This window comes from Pyxicephalus adspersus, chromosome 1 (genome assembly GCF_032062135.1).
Source record: "Pyxicephalus adspersus chromosome 1, UCB_Pads_2.0, whole genome shotgun sequence".
NCBI lineage: Eukaryota > Metazoa > Chordata > Amphibia > Anura > Pyxicephalidae > Pyxicephalus > Pyxicephalus adspersus.
Window position 1 is genome coordinate 26,282,498 of NC_092858.1, and position 27,721 is coordinate 26,310,218.

General features: G+C 37.0%; 1 protein-coding gene across 1 annotated transcript in view; it reads right to left on the reverse strand.

Moving 5' to 3' along the window:
• The window catches only part of LOC140329381 (cilia- and flagella-associated protein 337-like), a 69,432-nt gene that overhangs the window by 12,853 nt on the left and 28,858 nt on the right, over window positions 1–27,721 (reverse strand). The window contains exons 14-23 of the mRNA XM_072413360.1: window positions 22,841–22,946; window positions 19,981–20,132; window positions 16,099–16,178; window positions 14,980–15,034; window positions 13,252–13,297; window positions 11,172–11,231; window positions 7,918–8,080; window positions 783–875; window positions 643–701; window positions 355–496 (exon numbers count right to left, since the gene is read on the reverse strand). Coding sequence (XP_072269461.1) covers window positions 355–496; window positions 643–701; window positions 783–875; window positions 7,918–8,080; window positions 11,172–11,231; window positions 13,252–13,297; window positions 14,980–15,034; window positions 16,099–16,178; window positions 19,981–20,132; window positions 22,841–22,946 — 956 coding nt within the window. The remainder of the gene's footprint in view (window positions 1–354; window positions 497–642; window positions 702–782; window positions 876–7,917; window positions 8,081–11,171; window positions 11,232–13,251; window positions 13,298–14,979; window positions 15,035–16,098; window positions 16,179–19,980; window positions 20,133–22,840; window positions 22,947–27,721) is intronic.

Consider the following 27,721-nt stretch of genomic DNA (forward strand, 5'->3'; position numbering starts at 1 on the left):
TAGTGTCAAGCCTCTAGGTGAAAATTGGAGCCTGAACCAATATAGTGAAGTCAGTGGGATTTTTTTTTTTAACAAAACCGTTCAGAAAACACTTGTAATTATTTGAAAGGAAGCCTATGACCCTCTGTCATATTGTCCTGATACCAAATGTAAAAAAACTTTAATCTGAACCTTTTTTTTCCTTTTGCAGAAAATGTTATTCTGTTAGAAAAATGCATTAATTTCCAGCTGGTTAAAATGAATCATATCAGGGTAAAATTTTCCCAAATTCTTATATGAATACTAAATATATTGGCTGTTGAACAGTGTATATTATTAAAAAGTATATCAAATGATGTGTCAAAAGCAACTTACTTGGCGGATGATCCTTCTCAAGTCTGTGTATGGAATAGTCTTTAATGTCATAACTATAAATGTATCCAATATAATCTCCTGCAAATACCAGCGTATTGTCTTTATTAACAGCGAGACTGCTAATCTGGGTCCCAGCTTTAGACTAGAGAAGGTAAAAGAAGAAAGAATTCATTTTGGTAGGGAATATTATAAATTCAATTCAATCTGATTTTTAATTAATTGTATATAAGTATTTTACACAATCTTCTGTAATTTGGTGGAACAATGTGCACCAACACCAATACTTACTGGTTTAAAGCTTGCGGTTAGTTTCCCACCATGCAGCAAATTCCAGAAATTGATAGTACCTACACAATATACACAAGGGTTAGTAGACTTTCTAAAACACAAGTACTGAGGGCAACTAGTTAGCACTAATTGTATGTTACCAAGAGGTCCATTGGAAACCAAGGAACCAGCTGCCTGCAATCGCACGGTCCGTGTTTTTAGAAAGAGAATCTTGCTGACACTTTTGTCTGTCACTGTAATAATAACATACATTTAGATTAAGACAATGCAGATATCTGCAAGTACCAGATACAAGAGGCACATTATTTTGATCTTAATCAACCAAGCTGACCAAGCACATGTACCAAAAGACACCCTCCATTTCTGGAGTCCATGTAAAAAATGATACTTTGCAATGGTGAGCCCCAGTATATGCAAAGGCTTGGACATAGGCATAGGCTAAACTTAGAGGCCTAGTTTCTCCCACTCCTGTAATCTTACTATTCTCAATCCTTTATTAGGTTATTCAAAAAATGAATGATGTTGTGGGAAAGAAGAAAGAGGAGTCATCCTACTTGCTGAATACTTCAGAAAAATACTTCAGATTTTCAGTGGGTTCTGGCAGCATGGTTAGCAGAAGGAAAGTTTTGTAAACTGATTTAAAGAACCTGGAGTCAGTGTTATTGTTAACCACTGGCTGACCCTAGAAATTACCTTATTATATTAATTATACAGTGCTGTGTAATATGTTGGCATATATGTAATATAGTTATACCCTTTATAGCTAGCCGTACATATATTTACACTGTCAATATATTGTACAATTCATTGGTATAGGTGCCAAAGCCTTTTAGTCCAAAAGTTGGACTGTATTTATTGAAAGGAGAAGGAGGAGAGAAAGCAGCAGAGGGCACAAAGGAAGTAGTTATATAAAAAAATCGATATAAAAACATTAAGATAATAATAAAACAATGTTACAGAATGGCAGAGTATGGTGCTTTATCCACACTATATTTGTTCATAAAGAAAATCACAAACTTGCATAAAAGTCATAGATTTAGGGACAGGGTCTCAACCCGACGCATTTCGGCCAGATGGGCTTTCTTAGGGGATACAGAGACCCTAGAATCTCATATAGTGTTGCCAATTCAGTAATAATAGGGTGTCAATGATTGGTGTTCCAATCAAAGAACCGTTTGGGTGATTTGGGTATCTGAGATAAAAATTTGATGGTGTATTTGAGGTTTATTGCTTCTTATGGTATTGATATTGAATAATCAAATAAAGTCTATATGATTCTTTATCAAGTTAGGGTGGTTGAAGATTACTTTTTCCATAGATTTATCAAGATCACTTGACCATATATTGCACTACGTATATTAGACGACTTGTTGAAGCCTTTTGAGTTATGTGTTAGAATGACGTTCAAAAAATAAAATCAGCAAAGTGTTAATGCATGAATCCTAGGACAAAGGATTCTGGTGATACAAAACCATGTGGGTTTCAAGGGTGGACTAGCGGCAGCCGTCCAAACGGAGGGCACAAACTATTTCTTTTGTGCCCTCAAAAAATGCAGCTTTCTCTCCTCTTTCTCCTTTCAATATATGTAATATGTTTATTATTTTTAATAATAATATTATTAATAATCTACCTAACCTCTCAAGTCCCCCCTAACACTTAACCTAACCTTAACTTCATTAACTGTGGATTTTAATCTCTTACTTTGCTTCCGATTCAATAAAATAGCATTTGATATGTTATAGGAACTACATAGAAATTTAAATGCACCTATGCAGAACCTTGTAGGTCCCTTGGTTTTAATATCAGTACATAGTTTTAAATATCAGTGCACCATCTAGTATAGTTGACAATCGAAAATCCAGCCATCGGTATTCCGGTTCCTTCAGTTTTCCGACATGAATTTCGGATCGCATTTTCAATACAGGGACTGCAGTACACTGTTTGGCCACTTATGTTTTAATGGCAGTGTTCTGCAAAAACAGCTGTTAGGTCTGCTTGCTACACTAAATACACATTGAGACGTCCCTGCTCCCTGGAACTGCCAGATGTCTGCAGGTGCTGCGAGAGGAAGGCTGGCCTGTGTGAAGAGGTAAGTATACCCTTCAAAAATCTGGAATTTTCGAAAATCCAGCACTTCTGAGCTCCGGAGGTTGCCGGATTTTTGAATGTCGACTGTATATGAGGCTTGTGCCTACAGTAAGAATCATAGCTGTGTATTTTTTGTGTGGGAGACACAACTTCCTCGAACTGCTAGTCTTAGAGAGATTGGGGGATGTCACTATCATGCTGCTTGCCGGATGGGTTCTGTATTTGAAGGCCTTCAATGAACGCATCTCCCTGCTTCTACTTCATTAATTTCTTGGATCTTTGCTTACTCTTGCTCACCACTTCTACTGCATCTTGAATATTCCGCCACCAGTCATCAAGGGGCCAACAATACATTATATATGTTCCTGTGCATTCTAGACTGTAAACCATTATGTGGGGGTGTTAAAGTAACCAAATGACAGATGGCTTTGTAATATAAATTAGGTGTACATTGTCATTGTTGCCTGAGGAATACATGCCCTTAAGGTCCAAATTATGTCTCTCTTCTATGTGACATATAAATTTACTCAGTATGAGAAATATAATTGGATTGTTTGAAATTGGATTGGTATATTTTGTATTGGTGACTATACCTATTAGCACTGACATAGGGGAATATGTCAGCTGCAGGGAGACAACAGCTAAAACTTGAAACTAATTCTTTGCCCACTGCTTGTCTTTTTGGGGCACAGTGTCCACAGTTCCAGTCCTCTACAAATGCCAAGCATAGCAATGCCAAAAGTATCAGTGCTATGTTACATCTTCAAAGTCCTGTCTACATATATTGGGCTTAATTTAATACAAGAATTGTCACCATGCAAAGAATATTTCACTTAGGATTACTTAGGATTACCAACCATTTTTACATTTCCTTGAAAGTGATTTGGTATTATTTAGATTGTGAACTATTACCACATTCATTAAGCTGAATTGTCCCTTGCACGGTGATAATTCACCTTGGTAAGTGAACAAACTAATTTCCATCAGTAAATCAACCCCCTTTAAGAATTAAATCCCAGCAATTAAACTTGTTGCCGGCTTTTTTAATTACCGTTTTTTTTGGCCATTTTGGTTCCAGGGGAAGAGGCTTCGATTAAAGGTTTACAGCAGAGAATAGGATTTTTATTGACCTTAATATCAAACAGTATTTTTGTCTTTTTGATCATTTCTGCAAGAATTTTATGAGTTTTCTTTTCGTTAATATTATTAAAGTGTGTTCCACTGTGATCATTCATAGCATGTTCCCCTATAACCATATACTCATAACTAGTCTTTTATGGGCATATAAAAATGATATAATGGACACATCAACATTAACCCAAGACATTCTAATAACGAGGATCTATTAAGTCATGAGAGAAGGCACAGTTATTAGGAGGTTATTATTAAGTTACATTTTGGGGTTTTAAAAGAAGTTTAGTACAGAAAACCATGCAAATTTTTGTGTTGTTAGAGAAATATTCTATGCAAAACAGGTACAAATGTTCCCCAATTCAACTGGGTCAATGACGTTTCTGAAAAGTTAAGGTAAATATTTAGTGGTCAGGAAGCTGGAAAAAAAATAGGCATAAGAATGGCTCCAAATGAATGGCCTACATTTTGCTGTTATATTATTTTTACATGATGTTGCTATAGCAACTGTGCTGGAGTAGACCCAAAAGTTTGGAGTGGAACTTTTTCAGCTTGTTAGAGTACACAAATCAGCCTGCGGGATATATAAAAATGGATATATAAATTTATCAACTATGACAGTGGCTAACAAACCTGAAAATAGGTTCTTTTGGGCTCACTGAAAACTTCTGCCATAATGTGGAAGTATGCATGGAAAATATGCATATTATGGTACACTACCCTCTGAAAATGTCCATTGATCCTTCTTCTCTGCCCTTCCCTTTATTTCCAATCCTTCCCCACCTTTATTCAGGTCCAGAGTCTTCAGGCATCTTGATTGACCAGGTCAAGATGTTCTGTTTTCCGTGCAAGTGCACACTAATTATTTTCTTCCAGAACTTATGCTTGGTGTCTGCACATGCGCAGATGTCAATGTACAGGTACTCAGGCAGGAGAAAATATGTTATGACAAAGGAGACATGCTAAGTCTATTCTATTATTATATCTCAATTGGTTTCTAAATTCTACTATGATAGCTTCAAGGAAACCTGTACTGGGAGTAACCTTAGTATAGGATCAACCTACCTGTAATAGGGGTGCACATGGTCAGCAAAACATACTAGGCATTCAAAGCCTAACATCAGCCAAACTAATTAGACCTGACTGCAGCAAAGGGAAATTTGAGTGGCTGCAACATGTTACTACATTTTAGACATGGGAATTCGGAATAATGTATATATTATGCTACTAAATGCATTGCTAAGTTAGTTAGGGTTTCATATATATTCCCCAGGGGCATAAGCCTGTTTTTGTCCAGACAGTCTAGAGCTCACAATAACACTGTGTGTGGTTTCTTTTTTTGTTGAGGTATGTGTGTGTATAGTTATGTTTTTTTGGTTGCAGGCAGCTGTCAAGTTTTGGGCCAGTTGGTGATGGACATTTGAAACTTATAAAGGTTCACAGTTTGTTTTTCAATATTTTTGTTATGATCCAGAAAATCATTTACTTTATGTCTTTAGTTTGTCCTGAAAAAAACTGTCAGGTTACTTTGATGCCCGTTGCTTCCTGTGATTGCTGGTTTTATAAGATTTGATGATGTCACCACTGTGATGCTTGCTGGAGTGGAAGATGTACTAAAAGATCCGCACTGCCTATACCTCATTCATTTGCTGGATATATGCTTTCTACTGCTTTTCTTGCTGATTTTTGAATAATCTTAGATATGTAATTAGAGAGGCAGCACTGAAATCATAAAAAGAAAGCTTTGTGCCTTCCTCTACAATTAACAGCACCAGTATGCTTCACAATGATAATAATCGGGAAAATGATCCGCTGCCAGGGTAATGCTGGTGACATGCCCTTTGCCCTGTACCAGTCTTCTTTTCGGGAACAGCTTCCAGAGTCAAGGTCTTCAGTGACTTCAGCCTGTGAAAAATAGACTTTATTCCTTCAGGCAAAATATGGTCAAGATTTCACTGAATATGTTCTGTAACATAATTCAGTTAGGGTTCTGATACTGCCCTGGTAAAAATGGCCAGCACTAAAGAAATATATGCTATAATTTTTTCCTTGGGGTTGAAGTTACACAGGAAAAATGGTACTGTGGACTGACTATACAATTGAGATCCAAGCATTTTAAGTCAAAACATCATGTAGTCCTTAACTTTTCAAAAAGAGTTACAACAGCCAACAAGGGTGGCAAAGGAAGTTGTTCTATACTCAGAGGTGCCCGGAGTACCGCAATCATTTTTTACAGATCTTTGCGTGGAAAATTCTATAACATTGTGGTAGCTATGTAGAGTTTTCCAGCAATGCTCTGTGACAGTGATCTTGCAAAATAGAGGACAGCATGTTCCATTTAATATATTACTATAGCAAAGTTGTGGGTTTCTAGTGCTTCTCTGCTGTCGCTGCCAGCTACAGAGAACTGAATTCTTCCACTGGGAATGCCAATTTGTGATCTGCTTGCGTGTCATACACCTGTTAGTTGCTGCAAGATATAATATACTAGCTAAATTATTTCAAATGTTGATTATATATATAAAGGTCAGACAACAAGTTTTTTTCTGGTATTGAACCAGTGGCCTCTGCATTTATCTGTTTGGTATTTGTAATCCTACAAATAAAGAAAAGACCAAATCTGAAATCCTTTTCCTTTATATAGTGGCAGTGCAGTAACAAATTTCACCAGCTGGAATCTGCGTGGCTCAGGATAACGCTTTATATTAATAATAAAGAAGAAGTCAGAAGTAGTATGAGATATCTACTTCTGAAATTGAAAATTTACATTAAAACTGTGATTTCCATCATCCAATTTCCAATTCAATCAATTTCAGTCTAATATAATTCCAGGTTGAACATCCAAATTATTATTTTCTGTACTTCATTTGAAAATGTGTGCATATTCTAAGGAGGGGAGCATGCAATTTTATTTCTAAATTTATCAAATTAGGAAAGAGAATTCCAGTACTGTGTTACAATGCAGCAGTGCTAGACCTAGGTACTAGTTATTGTTACATGGAAACATTATCTTAGCAGCTAAGTTTTTAGATAACGTTGTAAAGGGTTAGAACTCCTTTTAGCTTTCCAATGTTCTCTGTTTTGCTACAGAGACCCAGACTCATTATTTCTCCTGGTGACTGTAATTTTCTAAAAAAAAAAATTGTGTAAAAAATGAAACTTTTGCATTGTTTGGTGTCCATAGAGGGTAACTGTTCCAAATTTTTCACTGACTACTGTTCAAAAGGTGAGTTATCTCACTTTGAAGAGACTTATTTTCAATTCTGAAGATAGAAAATTAACGTTAGTCTCCACCATGGAGATCAATCACAAAAAGACTGAAACAAACCTGAACTCTGAGAGTGTTTTAACAAGAATATCCATATTGCATTGGGTTTAAATTGTTACCTACTCCATCCAAATGTAGGAAAAAAAAAAGTTTTAGCTTGATATTAGCTATTGATAAAAAAGTCTTTAACTCTAGATGGGGGTAGATGGTTGCAATGGAATAAAGTATACAGTTCTGTGTGAATCATCTACGTTTTTAGAAAGGGAGATTCTGAAAACCACCCATTGATCTTCATAAATGCAGAATTGATTTCTGCTGGCTCCACAGAAGTATAACAGGGAGGCCACAGTGCTGCAGCAGATAGTGCACCTAGAAGATAGGTCTATCTGAAATGGAAATATAGAGATCATTGTACTTTAGTCTATTGCACCCTTTCTTACTTCTTGGAGGTCCTCCCCTTACTTCTTCTTGGTGTTTCCCTTTAATTTGCCACTTCATTTACCCGATAAAAATAACCCAATTTTGAGGATCTTGTATCTGTACTCACAGCTAAATCTATATCAGGAGCAGAAAACTCCCATTCTAATATGGGAATTTATGATTGTTTCAGATCTGCTCAGCTGTGGTATGCGGAGAAAAATTAATCATTATTTACATTTCTGTTTATATTTAAAAGACTTACATGTTAAGGACACTCCAAAAACTAATTAATGCTCGTCACAGCAAGAACTGAGTTTTGGTAATAGACTTCTGCTTTTTGCTTAGTGCAACTATTTACTATCACTCACGTTTAATTCCTGCAGAGTCAATGTGAAGCGCTGTGTTTATTCGGCAGTGTATGTGACCTGAGATCATGTTCCAGATAATGATTTCTCCGTCATAACTCGAGCTGGCGAGGAGATTAGGTGGATTTTGAGCAATACACAGAATATCTTCACGGTGACCTCGAATCTACAGGGGAAGAGACAAAGTGAACTCTGAGGCTGTTTCCATAATCCTCCACATGGAAAAGTTTGCTTATAAATCTCATAAATACCAAGAAGCTTGTTATTGCTTACAGACATGGGATCTGTGCTGTCATATTGCTGCCACAAAAGTACTTAATGCTAACAAATGTACAGATTTTACTGTATATGGACCATGTTGATTTTTTATTTTATTTTGTAGGTTGTAGGTATATTTTAATATATTCTATGTAAACCCTAGGAACTCACACTTGAGTGAGTGAATTGCGGTAACACGTACTAAAATGCACGTCAATACACTTGCAGTCCCATTTATTGTAAGTCTGCACAGTGTGTTGTGTTGTGCTATAATGTTTAAAAGTGTCATGCATGTTTTTTTTCTTTGCAGTGCATTGGCAGCCTATTTATAATGAATGGGCTGCCTTAACACACAATGGGCATTAATAAATGTGCACTAATGCATCTCAACAGAGACTTTAAAGCAGACCTAAACTCAACATTTTTACTTTACATAAAAGGGTGGCCAAGAAAAATTTTATTTATTTTTTTTAGGTGCAACTCCCTTGTTTCTAAAAAAAACAAAAAAACAAAAAGGGTGCAACATTGTCCTTTAAGTCTTGATCACCGCAGCAATCAAGACTGAATGAGAGCGCAGAGTCTCCGGGAATACCTACGTCACGCATCCCGGGAGGCTCTGGCTGTCCCTTCTGTGCATGCCCAAGATCACTAAGGGAAAAGAGATGTGCAGTGAGATTGGCTCTCTTTTTTCCCCTTTACCGCAGGCTAGGTCACTGCTAACAAAAAAGTTAACTCTAGAACCCTGGAATATTTTGAGAGACCACAGTTTGTATTAAAGGTTCATATAGGTAGTAAAGCTAAGGGGCGGTTACCATTTTTTTTTTCTTATGGATTTGCAGTAGTCTGCAAAGTGGGTAAAGTACTGTTAAACAGAAAACATGACAGCAATACCACTATCTTTGTATAGCTGTAGTCTTTAGTTAAAAACAATACTCCCTAGCAAATTTAGTTATAATACCTGATTATTACAGTAACACCTGTCAATCTGCTGTGCAAGTCAAATGAGATTTTAATATTTTGTTTACGCATTCATTACTAGGTATTACTTTAAACGCATGGCACCCACGCGCACAGGAGGGATGAGCTTTAATTAATAGATTGTTCACTTTTCATTGCGCAGTATAAGTAATTTATAGTGAGACTACAAAATGCTTTAGGGAAATTGTAGAAAATGTGTTGAATATTTATGAGCTTATGAACATTAATAACCTGTCTACCACTTTCTGCAGCATTTGAGATTTTCTTTTCAAGATTTGGTCACCTCAGTTAAAAATAAAAATTATATTTGTGCAAAGGTAAAGTGTTCAAAGTTAAAATGTTTGTTGGGGATCTCTGTGTAGTAACACCATGGAGACCCGACTTCTCAAAGGTCAGGGTTGACTGTTCATGTCTTTATTGCCATATCTAAGTAATTTGGGTGTTTAAATTGTTTTACATGATTTAAAGTTATCGCTTACTTACTTTAAGCAATTTGTACAGCATGTGCTTGCTAATACCTTTAGTGACTGCCTCTGCTTCCTTTTTTAACTGCTACAGTCCTGAGATAACCCAGAAATTTCTGAGATTTTAAGTTTTATATTAGATAGAAGGGGGTGTCAAAAGCAGAAACCACCAGCCAGTGGGAACACTTTTATTGGGGTATCTTAAAAATGGACAATGTCAACATTAGGCTCACATTTTGGGTACACAGTGAATAGCTTTCCAAATGATTGGTGCTTGCCAGTGACAGTCAATGGGAGCTCTACATGCTGTGTATCCCAACAAAAGCCTTATGTTTGCATTACCTATTGTTTAAGTATACAGTTCATAGTGCTCTCATTGATTGTATGTCAGGGCTATTCATTATTTTGGATTTGAGTTCAACCCTGATCATGGAAGTTTTGGCCAAAGTCAGAATGAATCAAACACATCCTTTTTGAGCATTACTACGTTCTTAGTGTGGGGACATGTAGGAAGTCACCAGTGCAAGCAAAAGTCTTTATTCCTATACAATAATTGCAACAATCAATATGTTAGGGCCACACAGGGTCCCTTTATCAATGTTGGTTTTTGCACATGCAATTCATGTAGTGGACTAAAGAACCCTATGTGGTGATGGTGGCACATAAAGTTTTATTATGTGTACCAGTACCAATATAATGTTCTTCTCTCGGTATGGGGCACACATGGTCTCTCCCCTTTCATCTCAACAACTTAGGTAACAGATTTGTACATGGTTATGATTTTGGTTTATTGTTTTTTTTCTAAAGAAGAAAAAGCAATCATGTGGCCAAAGATGACATGTTGCTTTCTGGAATCATGCTGCAATACAGCACAGTCGCAACTGCGTGCAAACAAATGCATAAAATGGTTCTCGACTGCTCCCATTCAAATGAATAATTGACTGAATCTGTGGCAGAACACTGTGGTCAACAGGCCTGAAATGGCATTAATAATATTACCTAATCTACAATGTGTCAGGTAATATATTATCAAAATTACAAAAAAACTTACATGTGATAATATTAACATTACTGTAAGTTAAACACTTGCTATCAACACTCAAATGAGATGCTTACTATATTTAATTGGCCAAATGAAATCTTTAAATATGCAAGTCCTGTCTGTTTAGAAGTGCAGTAATTTCATCTGTCTGCTGAGAATGGGTAAAAACAATACAATCTCTAAGTGGCATTTTATGTTACTTGTCTTATCCTAATCGTTAAGCCAGGGAAATAGCTGTGGTTGTCTTAGATACAGACAGCTCTTGAGGGGGAATTTGTAACTCACTATGTGAATTACAATAATGGTAATATGAACAGCAAATAAAACACATGTCAAAAATAACTTTCAGGTATACTGGGAATATGCTGCCACTTTTCATAAAACATGACTTAAAATGATTTGCCTTAGTTTTGCATTAATACATTAGAAGCAAACTTTTCTTTCAATTGCTAATCTAGTTTGTATCCACACAGTTCGGAAAAATGTTTAGCAATGCCCTTTGTTATCAGTCTTACCAAGTCATCCTTCCAGCCTGGTTGTGGCTCCTGAAAGTGATGAAGATCATCATCTGAATCCTGCAAAATTGCAAAGTCACTTTATCAGTGCTTATAGCAGGAGGCTAAATTCTATAATGACATGGAGTTGCACAAGAAGTAAAATGAAAACATTTCTATCCAGATTTGTGTAAAAGATGCATGTTTGCTAAGCACAGTAAAGGAATGTTGTTCTTTGTTGTTATCAAAGCCCCTCAGTACGTCACCTAGGACCAAATAAAAAACATGTACAATATGAAAAAAAATATGAAAATGATTTAGGATACATCTGATGAAGTGTGAAAACTAAATAGTAAATGCCCACATATACACAAATTAGTTGCCCTTGTGTTAGACGGCAAGGGAAAGAGAATGTGTCATGTATAGACAATTGAGTAAATATGGAGGTAAAATGTGTATATATATATATATATATATTTATATATATATAAACAACAAACCAATTTAAGAGACTTTAAAGGCACTGATTACATAGTATAAACATTAAGTAGTAGTTTGATGGATTTTATATATATAAAAACCACAGTTATATCCCATGGAGAAGGACACAGAGGGGTGATTGCCACTTGTCAACTACCCTTCCCTCTCCATAGTATGTACAGTGTGTACAGTTCTTGTTCACTCTACTGTCACTTTTAATATCTCTTGAATGTTTCCATGTCACAGAAATTTAATGTCTGTATGCAGCTTTAGAGAAATCTCTGCCCATTATGGCCATCTTAAATCACCTACATTATTTAATCCTAATACACACTGACCAATTTTCACATCCAAAACAATCACTGATCAGATAAGGTATAGCCTGGGAAGACCAATCACAAGAAATCTGGTCTCGTCTGGACTACTGTAACCTCCTCCGTTCTGGTATTCCACTAACCCGACTCTCTCCTCTACAATCAATTATGAATGCTGCAGCCAGACTCATCCATCCTTCCCACCACTCCTCATCTGCTGTCTCTCTTTGTGGTTCTCTTCATTGGCTTCCATTTCACCTTAGAATCAAATCCAAGCTCCTGTGCTTTGCCTTTAAATTCCTCCACAGTTCTTGTCCCACTTAACCTTCTGGCCTGGCAATGACTTCCTCACTTATAACGTCGTTACACACAGCTCCAAGCCTTTTCTAGAGCTGCCCCAACTCTCTGGAAGGGTCTTTCTTGTGCTATTTGGCTTGCCCTCACTTACTTCTGCTTTATTAAAGAGCATTTAAAACCCATCTTTTCAAACTTCCCTACCCATCTTCTTCTGTTTCTTAAAACCCTCACTACTTTCAACCATTCCATATCTCCCCTGCTATTTTGTGATACTTCCCCCACCTCCTAGATTGTAAGCTCTTCTGGGCACGGTACTCTCCTCCTCCTGTGCCACTGTCTGTATATGACTGTCTTTTGCAACCCCTATGTAATGTACAGCGCTGCTTAATAAATTGGGGCTATATAAATCCTGTTTAAAAATAATCATTAATAATCTGGTCCTCATTTAAATATTGAGTAAAAGTATACAAGTCATGTTATGTGTACAGCTGATCAAGCAAATCTGTTTAGCATCTCCCACAGTTCTGTGTTTCACCCCATCTCCTTATACCTAGGGATTGGAAGAGCAGAATGTCATACACACATGCTGTGTGAGAACCAAGCAATTACCAGTCAATAAATTGATTAGACTAGTTGAGTACAACATTAGCATTGGATCCACCAGTAGTATACCCGTGTCTGGAGATAAAATGCAGCCCTTTATAGACTCATATAGTAACAACCTAAAATGAAAAAGTAACAGCTATAGGAAATACCGTTTTTGTTCTTGTCTTGTTTCTTTTAAACATTTTATCTAAATGTAATTTGTAAATATTCTCACTATAGCTGAGAAGCTTCAAGGGGCCCAGCAGCCCATAAACACTTAAAAGCCGATTCTCCTATCTATATGAATTCCAATTAACTGCTCTTCCAAAGCTGGATAAAGAGCCCTGCTACTGCTTTTAATACGATTTTCCTACAATATAAATCTCCAAGATCTACTACTTATTGTGTATGTAAAGCATACTCACAATATACATACTGATCCTCCGATCCCATCCAACAGCTACAATATATCTGCAAGAAAACATGGCATTTTGTTAGGGCAAATCATTACTAATTTTAGATATTTTAGACATTTTAATTTAGATATTTGTTGTACTGATAAAGTTTTAAGTTGTATAGAACAACTGAAAATGAATTTCTCCTTGAGGAGGGTAGGGTTTAGGAGAGTGAACTATGACATTGAAAAACATGCCCCTGGAAAAATGTGAATGTCAGATTCCCTGCTTAATAAACAGACTCCAGAAAGTATATTATCAGATACATTACCTTGGGGTTGATTTACTGATGGGGTGGGCTTGTTTACTTTTAAGGTGAATTAGTAAAAGTAAAAAAAAAGTCAAAAAAATATATTTTCAATGAATACCCAATGCAAGGAAATAAATTAAAAATATAGGATTTGCTTATGCATCATTAGAAGACTGAAGTCAGCACAACTCAAAATATGTACCATTTACATAAATTTACTCCTTTAGTAAATCAGAGAAATGGCGTTTTTTTTTTCCATCTTTTATGACTACAAGAAACATTGTACCCAACCCACTGTTAGCCCTGCAGGTCGTGGCGGCGCCGCTGCTCCTAATTACAGGCACGGGCGCCAGGTCCTATCTTTCAGGTAGAGTGACCCCAGTACATGTGTTCATACACCCACAACCTAAGGCCGTGTACACACCTACAATTTTCGTAGCTGGAAATAATCTTTCATAATTGTTTCCAGCATGAAAAGAGTGGCAGATGCACGAACGAGCGCTGTACAGACAGAACCATTCTGCTCTATGGAGAGGACGAGTGAGCGGCACCAAACAGTTCTCTTCTCCACTGAAATGTATAGCGGTTGTTCTCCTTCAGTCGTTCATGAATTTGTCAGGACACATCCATGAACTATGGCAATGAAGGCAAGCAATGTGTGGTGCCACTCACTTGTCCTCCCCTCTCCATAGAGCAGAATGGCGCTGTGTGTACAACGCGCGTTCGTGCTTTACACATGTCAGATTCTTGCCCAGAGACGAGCCCGACTGGATGTATCAGGTGAGAATCTGATACATAGCCTTACCTCCTGAGTTTGCAGTACAAAGAATATTAAGGAAGGAGCTGGAAAAGCACCCAAAAGTTGGTAGGAACACCCAAACCCGCTGTCAGGAATTATAGCAAGGATCCTAATGTTGAGGTATCTGAGACCCTTCAAATCTCTTACATTTTAGAAAATCCCCGTATCCCTTGTATTCTGTACATCATGGCCACATTAAAAGGATACACATACACAAATGTAAGCCCAAGTCTTTTATATTCTTTATACAGCTCTGTATAATTTATATATGGATGTAGAAAATAAGACATTTCAAGCAGCAAGCATCTGGTATGGGCAGGGAGCCACTGCTTGGAATACAAACAAGGAGTAACTATGGAAATGAGGGAAGGGGTGCCGATGTCAGCATATAGATTTGTACTCCTGCAGAGAAGACAGGTTAGACTGACAACACTGTGTGGGATTTTAGTGCCGCAAAAGCAGCATTGTCAGCCCACTAGAGGACATTAGGTGCTTATGCATTTCTGGCAGAATCAGTGATTTTAAGTATTTGTGACATTTTATAAAAGACAAAAGATTAGAAAAATATGCATGTGTTGGAGAGCTCTGCTGAATCTGTTTTTAGAAGTAAGCAAAAGTAGAATATAAAGTTCTTCATAAATGATCTTACTTGTTTCTGTTTATTTCTAAATATGTGCAGTCACAGATCTCATCGCACTTGTTTGCTGCAAATTAAAAACATTAGGTTAGAAGGCCATCTTGAAAAGTAAAGAGATCATACATAAATGTACACTGCCTCAATGATTCTGCTTTACACTATGCACATCTTTCACATACAGAAACTGCATCCAGGTGTGTGTGATACTTCCCCCACCTCCTAGATTGTAAGCTCTTTGGGGCAGGGTCCTCTCCTTCTCCTGTGTCACTGTCTGTATCTGTCTGTGCAACCTCTATTTATTGTACAGTGCTGCGTAATATGTTGGCGCCTTATAAATCCTGTTTAATATTAATAATAGAAATAATAATAATAATAATATTCAAAATAATAATGTGTTTGTTCTCTTAAAGAGTACCTGTGCTTCAGTGGTTACTAAAGCTGCATAAGGGATTATGGACATTGAACACTAGGCATTTTCACCAAAACCTTTCTCACTTGAAATAATACCAATATTGTTGCTGCTGATTTGAAAGTTTGTCAATCAACACTGGTCACACATTGTCCTGTCTGCTGCTTACTGGCAGCATTGCTGAAAACCTCTTACTGCGATCTGCAGTGTCTGGGAGAGGGGGCATGTGAGATATAACAGAGGACTTGGCTCACTCAGGGAAGGTAAAGGAAGATTATTCTTATCATATGAAGCTTGCCTATGACATAGTTACTTGATTTGGTACTTATTTCATTTGTCATACAGAAGTCTTAAGCTGGTTTCATTTACTATACTGCCCACATTTTAGTAAGAAATGTTTAATGAGATAGATGTTAGTAAAGCACAGAAACTGACTATTTTTTAGCCATCATTTCTAGAGTTGTTTGTTCGGTGGCCTTGTGCACACTTTGGCTGCCCTACAGTTTTATTACTCTAATAAAATAAAAAATCAGCAGGCATTTTAGCTGTCTTTATGCTGCAAATGTGTCCATCACATCTACCTCTGAATATAATACAAAGAGGTCAAACATACAGAAAGGAACTTAGGCCGCTGCTTGGAACAGCCACAGAATAAATAGAATAGAGTGACCTAGTTCAAGTGCGCATTGTAATTAAAATTACTGTGATAGAGCTCTGTTTACCTCTCCGCAGAGTGTGCAGGCATTGACCATTATTGTAATTCCACACTTTTAGACAGCCATCTCTTGCTCCAGTGATCAACCTGGTGAATACAAAAAAATCACCATTTAATAAACTGTATGCAATTCATTCTGTCCATAACAGCAATAAATGATCAAGAAGATTTAAATTCAATAAACATAAAAAGTGGTTCTATTTAAAAAAGAATTCCTGCCAGGATCATATTATTTAATTCATCAATTGTTGATCAATCTGCTCACTTATTGCATTCTGTATTTTAAGGATAAATTTTCTTTCATCGACTTGATTGATATATTGATTGATATTACTGTTACACTTTTGGTCAGCGCTCATTTACATGGTAAATGAAGTATCTTCATAATTACTATTGTTTGACACCAGAGGGTCTATTTATAAAGCAGTGTATCTGAAACATTCCCTGGTGGACAATCAATTACTGCTGTTGAAACACATGGACCTGGAAGGTTCTCTACCACCAAATGTTTTAGTGAATGCCAGATTCACTGCTTTATAAACAGATCCTCAGATGTACTGTATTAATTACTAGATATTTTCGACAATGTGGCACTGTGATCCGAATTCACATTGCGGCATTGTAGTACTGGTGCCTTTCATTTGATGTATTGCAAATACAAACATAAAAGTAGAAATTCATGTTTTTTTATCTTTTTATTTCCAACAAGTCCCACCCCCGTTATAAAAAATGATTGTCAGAGTAATGTTACCCTCCCTGTCCCCAGCTTCCTACTCTATACAGTATATCCAGTGCCTTTTGCGCACAAAAAAACTGATGTCATTCTGACAATTTCTTGCAAATCCAGCCCTGGAGGAGCATTATCATGTAGGCTAGGATCCCAGTACTCCAGGACTGAATGGTGCTCACATGTCAATACATATTTACATATATACGCATGAAGAGGAAGCTCATGTGACAGCACAAGACCAGCTAGAAGACTGCAGCTAAAAAGTATGTATAGATTTTTTTACCTTCACCAAACCTCAACCGCCTCCACGCACCGCATCACAGGGCGGGTGGGTGGGAAATTTCTTCTTTCCCAAAAAATGTGCTGTCTCCCTGTAATCCTCTCTTTTTATTTGTTTCACCCCTCCCCTTAAACTTTTAACCTTATCCTCCCACTCCCCCTATCTGTTTATTGTAATTCAATCCTGACATCCCCCCCTTCCTATCTTTTCCGGCAGCACGTGCACGCTGGTCATGCCGTCCCTCCGCCTACCCTGCTCTGGGCCTCTCTTTATCATCACTGTGTGTAGGAAAGCCTTTCTCTCCTCATATGTCTAGTTGAAATTTAGCACAGATACCGGTTTGAAGACTTTTTTCAATCAATTGATCAAATTGATCAAAGCCTTTGGATCAGGATGACAATCAGATAACTAGCATTTTTATTATGCTGATCCAGGCAATTAAAATGCACCTAGAAAGTACCATGGAGATGCACAATTTTGAAATCAGACAGTCTCCTAGATTGTAAGCTCTTTGGGGCAGGGATCCTCTCCTCCTCCTGTGTGACTGTCTTTATCTGTCTGTCACTTGCTACCCCAATTTAATGTACAGCGCTGCAAAATATGTTGGCGCTATATAAATCCTGTTTATTAATAAAATTATTATTATTATTATTAATATTTATAATAATAATAATAATAATAATAATATTAATAATAATAATGTCTGAAACTAGTCCTGTTTGTCTGTACCAGTGTTCATAATGCATTGTATATCTGTGAATGTTCTTATTTATCCATGTCATCGAATAAATAGTAGTAGTTAGTCACATTCAACTAGACTTGTTCTTGTTATTTTCAAGATGTTTTTCAGCCTTCCAAGCTACTTCAGTCTCAGAACTCATACAGCAGCTTGAAACAACATCTTCAACATTAAAAGAACAAGGCTAATTGAAAGCCACTAACTATTACTACATATAATGCATAGTATACAATTTACAATCTTGTATTGTGTTGTACTGCTTACAGTCTGTCCTTTAGTAAAACTAGATATCTTTCTGTAAAACTAGTGTAAAGCCAAATAGTGGCAATTTGTTGTCGATGTATACTTTTATAGAGCCTTTAGGCACAAGTCTTTAAAGTTCATCTTGAAATCTCATAAAGAGCAACTCGATAAAAAAACGTTTGAAAACATACAGGATGTTCTTTCCTCCAATCCATGTTTTATTTACAACGGCCATATGAAAGCACAGAACAAATAGCTTGTGCAGTGTAGAAACAGTGACTCATAAACCCACTTAGTGTGGGCAATCTGCTTTATAGTACTTTCATGCTGTGTATTTTCTGTGCTCTGACCGGCCATAACTTGTGTTGGAAGCAGGGAAATATACTCCAATGCTGTATTAGGTGCACTTAAAGATTTTTTTTTTGTAAATGGCAGAATTTTACAACAAAATATAAGAAAAGTTTATTGAAAACCGATGTGGAAATTCAGAAAACAACTTCTTTCTTAAAAGGGTGATCTATAATGATAGCTAATATAAGGTAACAGTGACTAATGTATGGTAAATAGCAGATGTGTACAGGACTTCAAAATATTGTGTTCGGTGGCAGAATGCAGCAGTGGCCATCAAACTGTGGCTTATGGGATGGGTGCTATGCTTTGTGTGCATTTACCAAGCCTTTGGAGCACTATTCTTTTTACTACTCCCAACAATGAAGCACTATTTTTCTCACTGTCATGGAGGACGAAGCTCTATTGTCTACTGACAACAAGCAGTATATACTATTCGTACTACTGATCCCATGATCCTTGCACTGATACAGTAGGGTTTTGTGCCTTCCACTGACTCCATCCATTAAGAATTTTTTACTGCTTCCACTGATATTAGGAAATTTTTACTCCCACTCACTATGAACTCATGGCTGCATGAGAGAGTGGAGGTAAGTCTAATTATGAGTTGAATTGCCTGTGGCTTGTGGTTCAGAATGCTGCCTTACTGTCTTATCTGTGTTTTTAAACTAGGGTTCCTTCAGTGGTTGCCAGGGGTTCCTTGAGCAATGAGCAATCCGTGCCTCCCATGTCAGTGACACCAATGATCATTTTGGCTATCTGTAAGGGTGACATTCATCCCTCTGGCCAGCAATGTAAGAGACATTCTTTCCACAAATCACCACACTGATGAACTGTGAGCTGTGAATATGATATAGCAGGGGTTCGCTAAGAACTGAACCTTATTTCCAGGGTTCCCCATTTGAAAAGGTAGAGATGCACCATTCTATACAGAGGGTCCCAGGAGGTATGTCTTAGGCATATAGCTGCATTGAAAACATACCAGCTGTGGTGAAGATAACGTAATTGAAATAAAATTTACATTTTAATTCAGAGATAATTTGAATGTGGAATTTATCAGAAAAAATTATCCATTAGGCAAACTGAATTTTTTTGCGTTGATTAACATGCTGAATTAAGTAAATGTGATCTGTGATGTCTTTGGTAAAGACAAGTTATGACAGTCAGAACTGATAGTTAGAAACTGATACAGAGCAGGATGTCTGCATGTAAATTTAGGCAGTAGCACAGAAAAGATGTGACATAATTGCTGCTTGTCATGGTAAGAGAGAATATAAAACTGCCCTAAAACTGCACACACATTGTGACCATGTAAAAGTCAGTAATCTGTATAACCCAGGGGCTGAAAATCACAGAGCTTTGAAGTATAGCAAACAGATGGCAAACATAACAGTCTACAACATTTTCAAAAAGAATGTGCCTGTGGAATCCACATGTGATATAAAAATGCATTTATGATTATGTTACCCAGTAGCAATTCTTACATACATGTTACATATTATTAGGCATATTTGTTCATTCCACAAATTTTTTTGACATTTTTCCTTACTTTAACTTGACCTGCAGAATGGCGATGGAGTCAGTGGTAACACAAAGTGCTTTAATATCTGGGATATAGAGGCCAGCGCTAAGTTCCCCTCTGATTCCAGTTGATTTTGAGCAGGCAGAAAACAAACAGGTCTGACTTTGTATGTCCCATATCTGAAACAAAGAAATGTTATTAAATACAGTACACTGAATAACTTTACACTGGTAAGTTTATTGTGGGTGTCTTAAAATTAAACAGCTGATTGTTTGGCTGGTATATATGAATTACTGGGAAAGTCACAGGTAATGATAAAAATTAAACTTGTGTGCCACATCACAATGCTATAACATAGCAAACCCACTCTTACTGTCCAACAACTGTTCAAAGAAAGCTGAGATGCTATAATAAAACAGTTAAGAAAAAAGGGAAGGCATTTATATTATTTCTTTTCAGGATGCCTTTGCATACTCCGATTGTTTTGGACTAGTTAATGGATGTGTATACTGATACAGTCAGGATAGGTGGGGCAATAGGGAGAAATCTCTTCCTTAATTAGTTTGGTTGGAAACAGCAATGAGCAAAATCTCCACTAGAGGACACATGGAGCTTTTCTATTCTGACCATTGCTATGTTAATTTCTTTTTTTTTTTTTTTTGTCAAAACAAAGAATAACAAACATTAATATATACACTAGGAACAATTGGTATTGATCTTTGCAAGTCCTGTGCAGGTATTCTTTGAATGGCAACATCCAAGAAACATGCAATTTTCATCATATTAAACTGCAACACAATACAATAGAATACATTTATTATTCTCAGTTGTTAAACTTGGAACAGGGAGTGATGCTTGAAGAACGATGCTGATTATGTTTTTTTTTTTTTTTTGGCCACATATATACTTAGTTATATATTCCAGTAACTCATATATAGTTTATTTTTATAGTAGGTAAAAGGGCAGTTATTAGTGTCAAATGGGCGGCATAAAACCTTCCCATCTCTATACAAAAAGAACAAAAGTCGTGGTCAGATTTCCTCTTTACAGGAAATTTTAGACAGTAAGATACATTATATTTTCCAGTAGACACCTTTCTAGCATAATCTTTAGCTCTGCAAGACAGCAGATTCTATGTTTTAGCAACATTTTGAGCTGTAGTTTAGAGATTTAATATTTTATGTTCATAGGATAGCTAAATATATGACGCCTGCAATTATTTCCTCTTTCAGGATAAGGACAGGCTAAGAACAATTTCAGTAAGTACAGAAAATATTTGTTGTTCTTGCCATGAATGCTGTGTCCTTGTTATTTCCTGTGATAAACTGGAGCCTAAAATAATGTTTTTTTTTTTTCTGTAACTACTAATATACAAAAATCATATCCCTCCTAGGAGAGGATGGGTGTCAATTGCTGAAATACCAAAATAAAGAAAACAAACGAATGCAGCCACATCTGATGACTGGTGAACAGCAATATATTTCATTTTTGTTGAGATAAATTTTAGTCTTATACAATATGGTAAAAAATATCTGCAAGATTGCTGTAACCCAGTCGCAACCGATACAATGAGAGGTTTAGTGGAAGCACAGAACATGAAGGCTAAAGAAGACAAGACTGTACGTGAAAACCTTTTCTTCATTTCATTGCTTTCCTAATTTAGAATTACAAATTACAGGTAGTCCCCGAGTTAAGGACATCCAACCTACAGACGCCTCCTAGATACGAGCGGGGCTTTCCTGCTCGTTGTGTGCAGAACGGAGGCTTGAAGAGGGGAGGGGGACAGTTTGCATGACTTGCAGAAGAAATCTTTTGCAAACACACGGAGGTTGTGGGTGATCTTAGGGGGTGAGCTCTTTCTGCAGCCTCTTGTAACTCTTTAACGACCAAGACAAACTCTGCAGTTGTTTTATTTTGCATATCAAAGCACAGCTTGCTCCAGAAGTTAATGAATGTCTAGGTTGCATAAAGATTTTTATTTTTTTTTTGCTTTGTTTGTGGTTAGCTCACAGTGAGGATTTTATACAGTACCTGACACCACACTGCCTAATAATATGTTGGGACAAACATCTGTCCTAATTGCATTTATTAAAATAATGTACCTGTTCTGACTTACATACAAATTCAACTTAAGAACAAACCTACAGTCCCTACCTCGTATGTAACCCGGGGACTACCTGTAAGAATGTAAACTTTTTATTAGTTTTAGATCTCTAAATACAACCTATTAGGAGTTGGATCTGTGTGTTTGGGACAATACCTAATATCTAACAAGTATTGCAATATTAGATATTCCCTGAAACTAAACAACCAAAGAGTGTTTTAGTGAGAGACTTAATGTATTCATATATGACTCCATCATTTACAGATATGACATGCTGTTGGGAACTTTTTCTGAATGTATAGAACTCGTGCAATATGGAGAACTCATAAACGGAAAGTTCTAATTTTTGTGATTAATTTATTTCTTTTCTATTGATATCTATGTACCTTTAACATAGGTGTATAACCTGCTTTACTGCACTGTACAGGTTAATATTGAATTTTGCTTTGCTTTATTAAATTAGGGCTGATGTACGCTGCTGTTTTGATGCTCCTGCAATCTCACCTGCACACAGCACAGAACAGAACAGAACAGAATCCAGAGGCTCCCCTTAAATGTACCCTTTGCACCTGGTTATGTTACTGAGTGCACAGTTTCTCAATGTGAAATTGTTCTTTTTAAATTCTTTGCAAAATGGCCAAACTCAAGTGTCCACTCCATGATTGCTGCTTGGAGTGTTTATTGAATTCTAAAAGCAGACTGGATTGCCTTGCGGTAATGCAGGCAAGGCTCCAGCAACCATAGAACATTAGTGCATGGGAACTCAAAGTGAGATCACCTTACCTTTATTGTACAATCTGTAGCAATGGAGAATATCTTGTTACCTTCTGAAGAGACTTCCAGAAAGAAAATAGGTGCTGTATGACCCCGAAGCATTCCTGTGGCTCGCCTGAATTTAAAGAAAATTGTAATGAATACATCAAATATTTGAGTGAACATTTTTCATAGGGCAAAATCAATTTATTGAGAATACCAAGCAATGTCTGAAACATTTAAATGGTATTGAAATATAATAGAAGACTTACATACTGTGACCTTTAAAGTGCATCTAAACCCTGGAACTATTTATTATACTGAAATACTAAGATTCCTTCCTCAAATGTAAGGGATGTCAGATGAAATCACTGTGTAGGGACCAGGAATCTGGTACTCCCAAATGTGTGCTGGGTGAGAAAGTTTATTAGGACACTCCAGTTTTTTTTGGAATCAAAGATTGGTGGTGCAGAGGCAGGACAAGTAATTAGATTTCTTCTTCATCAGGCAACATTCTTTCTTGGCTTAAATTCTGTAAAAGTCCTTTTAACACTAAAGGCCATGGTAGTGAAACATTCACGTGGCATTGAACCTTTAACTCAATTTTCAAAGTGTAATTTAGTAAACATTATATCCCACAAAGCAATGCATACTATTCTTTCTGTGTGTGATAAAATAACAAAGCAAGTTGTACAATGATACATGGTACATGATATTAGTACTTAATGTTTATTGTATATTGGGATTTAAAGGGGTGGGCAACATGGAGCACATCATAGCCAGTGGTGCAGGAATACTAGAAGAAGATCTTCCAGCTGATTTGAAAGGTACTACTAACTTCTCTGTCCCCCAGCTTGGTATGGGCTTGCCTCAGCAAAGTGGATATGCTTTTACAGAAATATCCCAAGAATTTGTGTAATTATTTGCTATTAGTGGCCAGAACCTCTCTAGCAAAATGGGATTGGGATATCAACAAAACTGAACTAGAAAATTGTGAACAACAAGCTTACTTGCATTCAAAAGGTTACTCCCCGCGCTTTCAAGCTAACATGGAACTCATGGATTGATTACTGCTCATCGACACAGGACTGCCCTGACATGGACTCTCATCCCCTCCCCAACTCTCGTTCATTGTTGTCTCTTTTCACCTCTTCATCCCCATCATCTCTTTTATGCTCCCCCTGGTTTATTTTTTTTTCTGTTTGATTCCCTTACATTCAGGTGCTTTGCAATTTAAAGTTTTATAATATCTCCTGTGACCTGTTTCTCTGTTGCTGTCTGTTACTCTGTTTATGCAACAAGTGAAATGATCCCATTCCCCCTTCTCCATTTTGTTCCTCAATAAAAACTTGTTGAATTAAAAAAAATAAAGTATATATATGTGTGTGCGTGTTAAATAATGTAATATAAGGATGAAATGTTTATCACATATTGAAAAAAACACATAATCAGGAAATTGTAAAACAAGATAAAAGTCCATCTATATGATTCATGCCCTTATAATTGCAGGACCTATTGCATGTGCCTCTACCTGTCTTATTGATGTCATAGGATATACACAAAGTCAACAGTTTGCACAATCTTCTCTACCCAGAGCCAAATAGCTACGTTATTTGTTCTCTGGTTTCTGCAAATGAATTGAAATATATCCCATTTTATAACTGAAAAAAAATAAACTTGTTCTAATGGGTGCTCCGTGACCCTTTGCAAAGTCTAACTTGACTCCAATTTAGAAGTTTGCTTTGGTTGCTATGCTTCACGTACTGCTCTTTGTCTTAATAAAACAGAGGATAAATATAGGAGGAAAAAAACTACACCCACTGTCTGATACTTCACAAATAATCAGTGAAATTGTCATTAAAATCCAAATATATAAAGCCAAAACCTAAGGGGCATATTTATAGCAATGTCTGTATTTAGGCAAGTTGGCATGTCTGAATTTCAACACGTTTACTGGAAATCATAAAATTTAAACCATTTTGCGGTGCTGGTGCTAGGCAATCTATAAATAGTGATTGAGAGTATTTTTAATTCTCTGTTACTTTAAAGTAATAAAGTATATTTAAACACTGGCAATAAACTTCTCTTTGCTCCCTTTAGGTATGATAAAGTGGAAACAGTAGGAACATATAAAAAACAAACTAATGCAGCTCTACATTAATTAATCCATCCTAAATGTGCTTTTTGAATGCAAGTGCTGTAAGTTCCAAAAGTCGACCTGGTGTCAGCCTTTTCCAGTCTCTGCCCAGAGCTGGAGGGTGCGATTAAGATGTAGCACAAGGAACCCATCAGTTTATGTGTTGACTAGAAGCATGCCATAGTAGGAAATAAGCTTCTCACTGTCTCTTCACAGCTGGGGAAATCTCAGTTTAGACAATGTGGACTAAATGATGCTTGCTATTATACTAAGGTCATTTAGTTGCAGAAACTAAATAAAGTGGGAAAATCTAGATTAAAGGTGAATTTTGCAGCAAAAAGATTTTATTTATTTTATTTTTTAACAAGCTATTTATTTTATCTTGTTATTTTTGGCTGAAGTCTTGTAATAAATACATCCCGCTTTGTTAGATTCTTGTTTTATCTGTTTGATAAGTGCCATAAAACACCTGTTGATCCACTCAGTGGGGTTCTGTTTCTTATAAACTATACCGGGGCCGCCAACCCTTTCAGACCTACGGACCACTAAAGGCACAGACTCCAGATTGCGCATGTGTGGGGAGCCGTGTGTAACTCAAAGGGGAATAAACTTACCCTAGAGTGACGTCATGATGCCCGAACCAGTTCTGAGCAATGCAATGGGAGAGTGGGTGGGTTGTGTCCAGAGACCACTGCCCTGAGCCTAAAATCTATATGGGGGACATGGTCTGCTGCTCTGGCCAGTGCACCGCCCAGTAGGGTCCTTCCCCTGACCCCCCTGGGGGGCGCACCGGCCAGAGGCGCGGACCACCAACATTTTCGCGCAGACCACCGGTTGGCGACCGCTGAACTATACTAAACAATTTCTTGTAGATATTACTTGTGCTGAAACATTACGCAGAGACATTATACAGTATGAATTCTACATCTCAGCATTGCTTTCCCCTGAAAGTTATAGGAGGCAGATAAGGCCAGGAGGCAAGGTGGGAGTGAAAAGCACAGTAAAAAATTCTCATCTTAGCTAATCATTACAGCTCTAGGTTGAATACCACAAATTGTTTCAATTATGCAAAAACAGAAAACCTTTAAAGAAACTTGTGACAGATGAGAGTATGGAAAGAATTCTCTGTTTAGCAAATATATGTTTCTGAAAAAATCCGGTGCCGCCCTTTGTTTTGTGCATTCTGCCATTTGTGCATTTGTGTCATCTCAAGCAGTATTAGCTTGTTTGCTACGTGTCCGCAGCATCCAGAACACCCATTGAAGTAGCAGTGGGGTTCCTGGTGCTGAACACTCTGCATTTTAGATTTATTTTGCTCCCACTGACACCAATGATTCAAGTTTATTTTACATCTACTGGCATCAACAATTTGGAATTCATTTACCTTCCACTAACACCAAACAGTGGAACTTATTTTATCCTAATGATGCCATTAATGAATTTTTTTTAATCCCACTGACTTTATTAATGTGTAGTTTATTCTATCCTACTGATAACAAATAAAGAGCTTGTTTTACTATTGGTTTGCCTTTAGTGTACCCCAAGATCTATATTGTCTGTATTAAAAGCCATACAGTAAAGACACATAAACATTGTCAATGCCCTCAATGTCATTTTAATTGCTGCATTTTCTTCTTGGACCCTTCAAGGTTCCCCCTTAAGTATTTCCCAAATAAGCTGCCAAAATCAAGTTCACTTTGGTGCAAGTATTTTGCATTTCTTCAGGGCTCAGGCAGGAGTTTACAGAATGCATATTGACAGCTACATTTCTACCTGGATCTAAATTGTTTAATATGTGATATAGGTAGCCTATTCTTGCTGTCAACGAGCTGTAGGGGAGAGAAATCTATAGTAGATGTCATGCACATGCCACAACCTTTTATGCATGCCACAGAACCTGCTAGAATGTGTAGCTTTTTAATTCAAAGGCCGGTGGCCAGATTGGTGATAATGCAGTCTGCTCATGTACAATGAAAAAAAAAAAATGAAAGTGGCTTGCAGGGCTACAAAGGTAGAACAAGGGTTAGAGGCTATTATTACATGAAATAATAAAAACCTGATAAATAATACAAGATGCATGATTGTATATAGTTATATTTAACCCCAGAGTAGTGGGATAGAAAGCACAACTGCATACAAACATCTGCATAAAAATCTGTTGCTTTTACACAGCATAGTGTACAGAAATCTCATTGTAGCCACCCTAGTCCCTTAACATCTGTATAACACTAACTAATAGAAGTTATTCATAGGTGGAACAGCTGAGAAAAATAGAGATAAAAATAAAAAGCCAATTAAAAGGAAAAAATAAACAGTGATGAGCCCTATTCTCTCACACCTTGCTTGCAGTCCCTATAAATATGCAGCTTGCATGTAAACTTCTGAATTGGCTCATGGTTCTGTTTTTCCCTTCTACATGCCAGGACTGCTGCACAGGGACTGACAGAGGTTGATACCAGGTCTGATTTCGGTACTGCACTGCATCCCCAGTTTCTTAAAAACTCTGGTTATGAGTGGATTTACAGTCAAAAATTTAAAGCAGACCTAAACTAAAACTTTTACCATACATAAAAGGGTAGACAACCCTTTTATAAATGGTAACAATTACCTTCTTTTTAAGGGGGAGTGGAACCCTTTTTAAAGACCCTCCGATTCCGGTTAAGACAGAACGAGAGTGCAGAGCCTCCCAGGATACATACGCCATGGATCCTAGGAGGCTTCTGGCCGCTCCTTCTGCTAATGCCCAAGATCCACACACGGATGAAGGAGAAAAC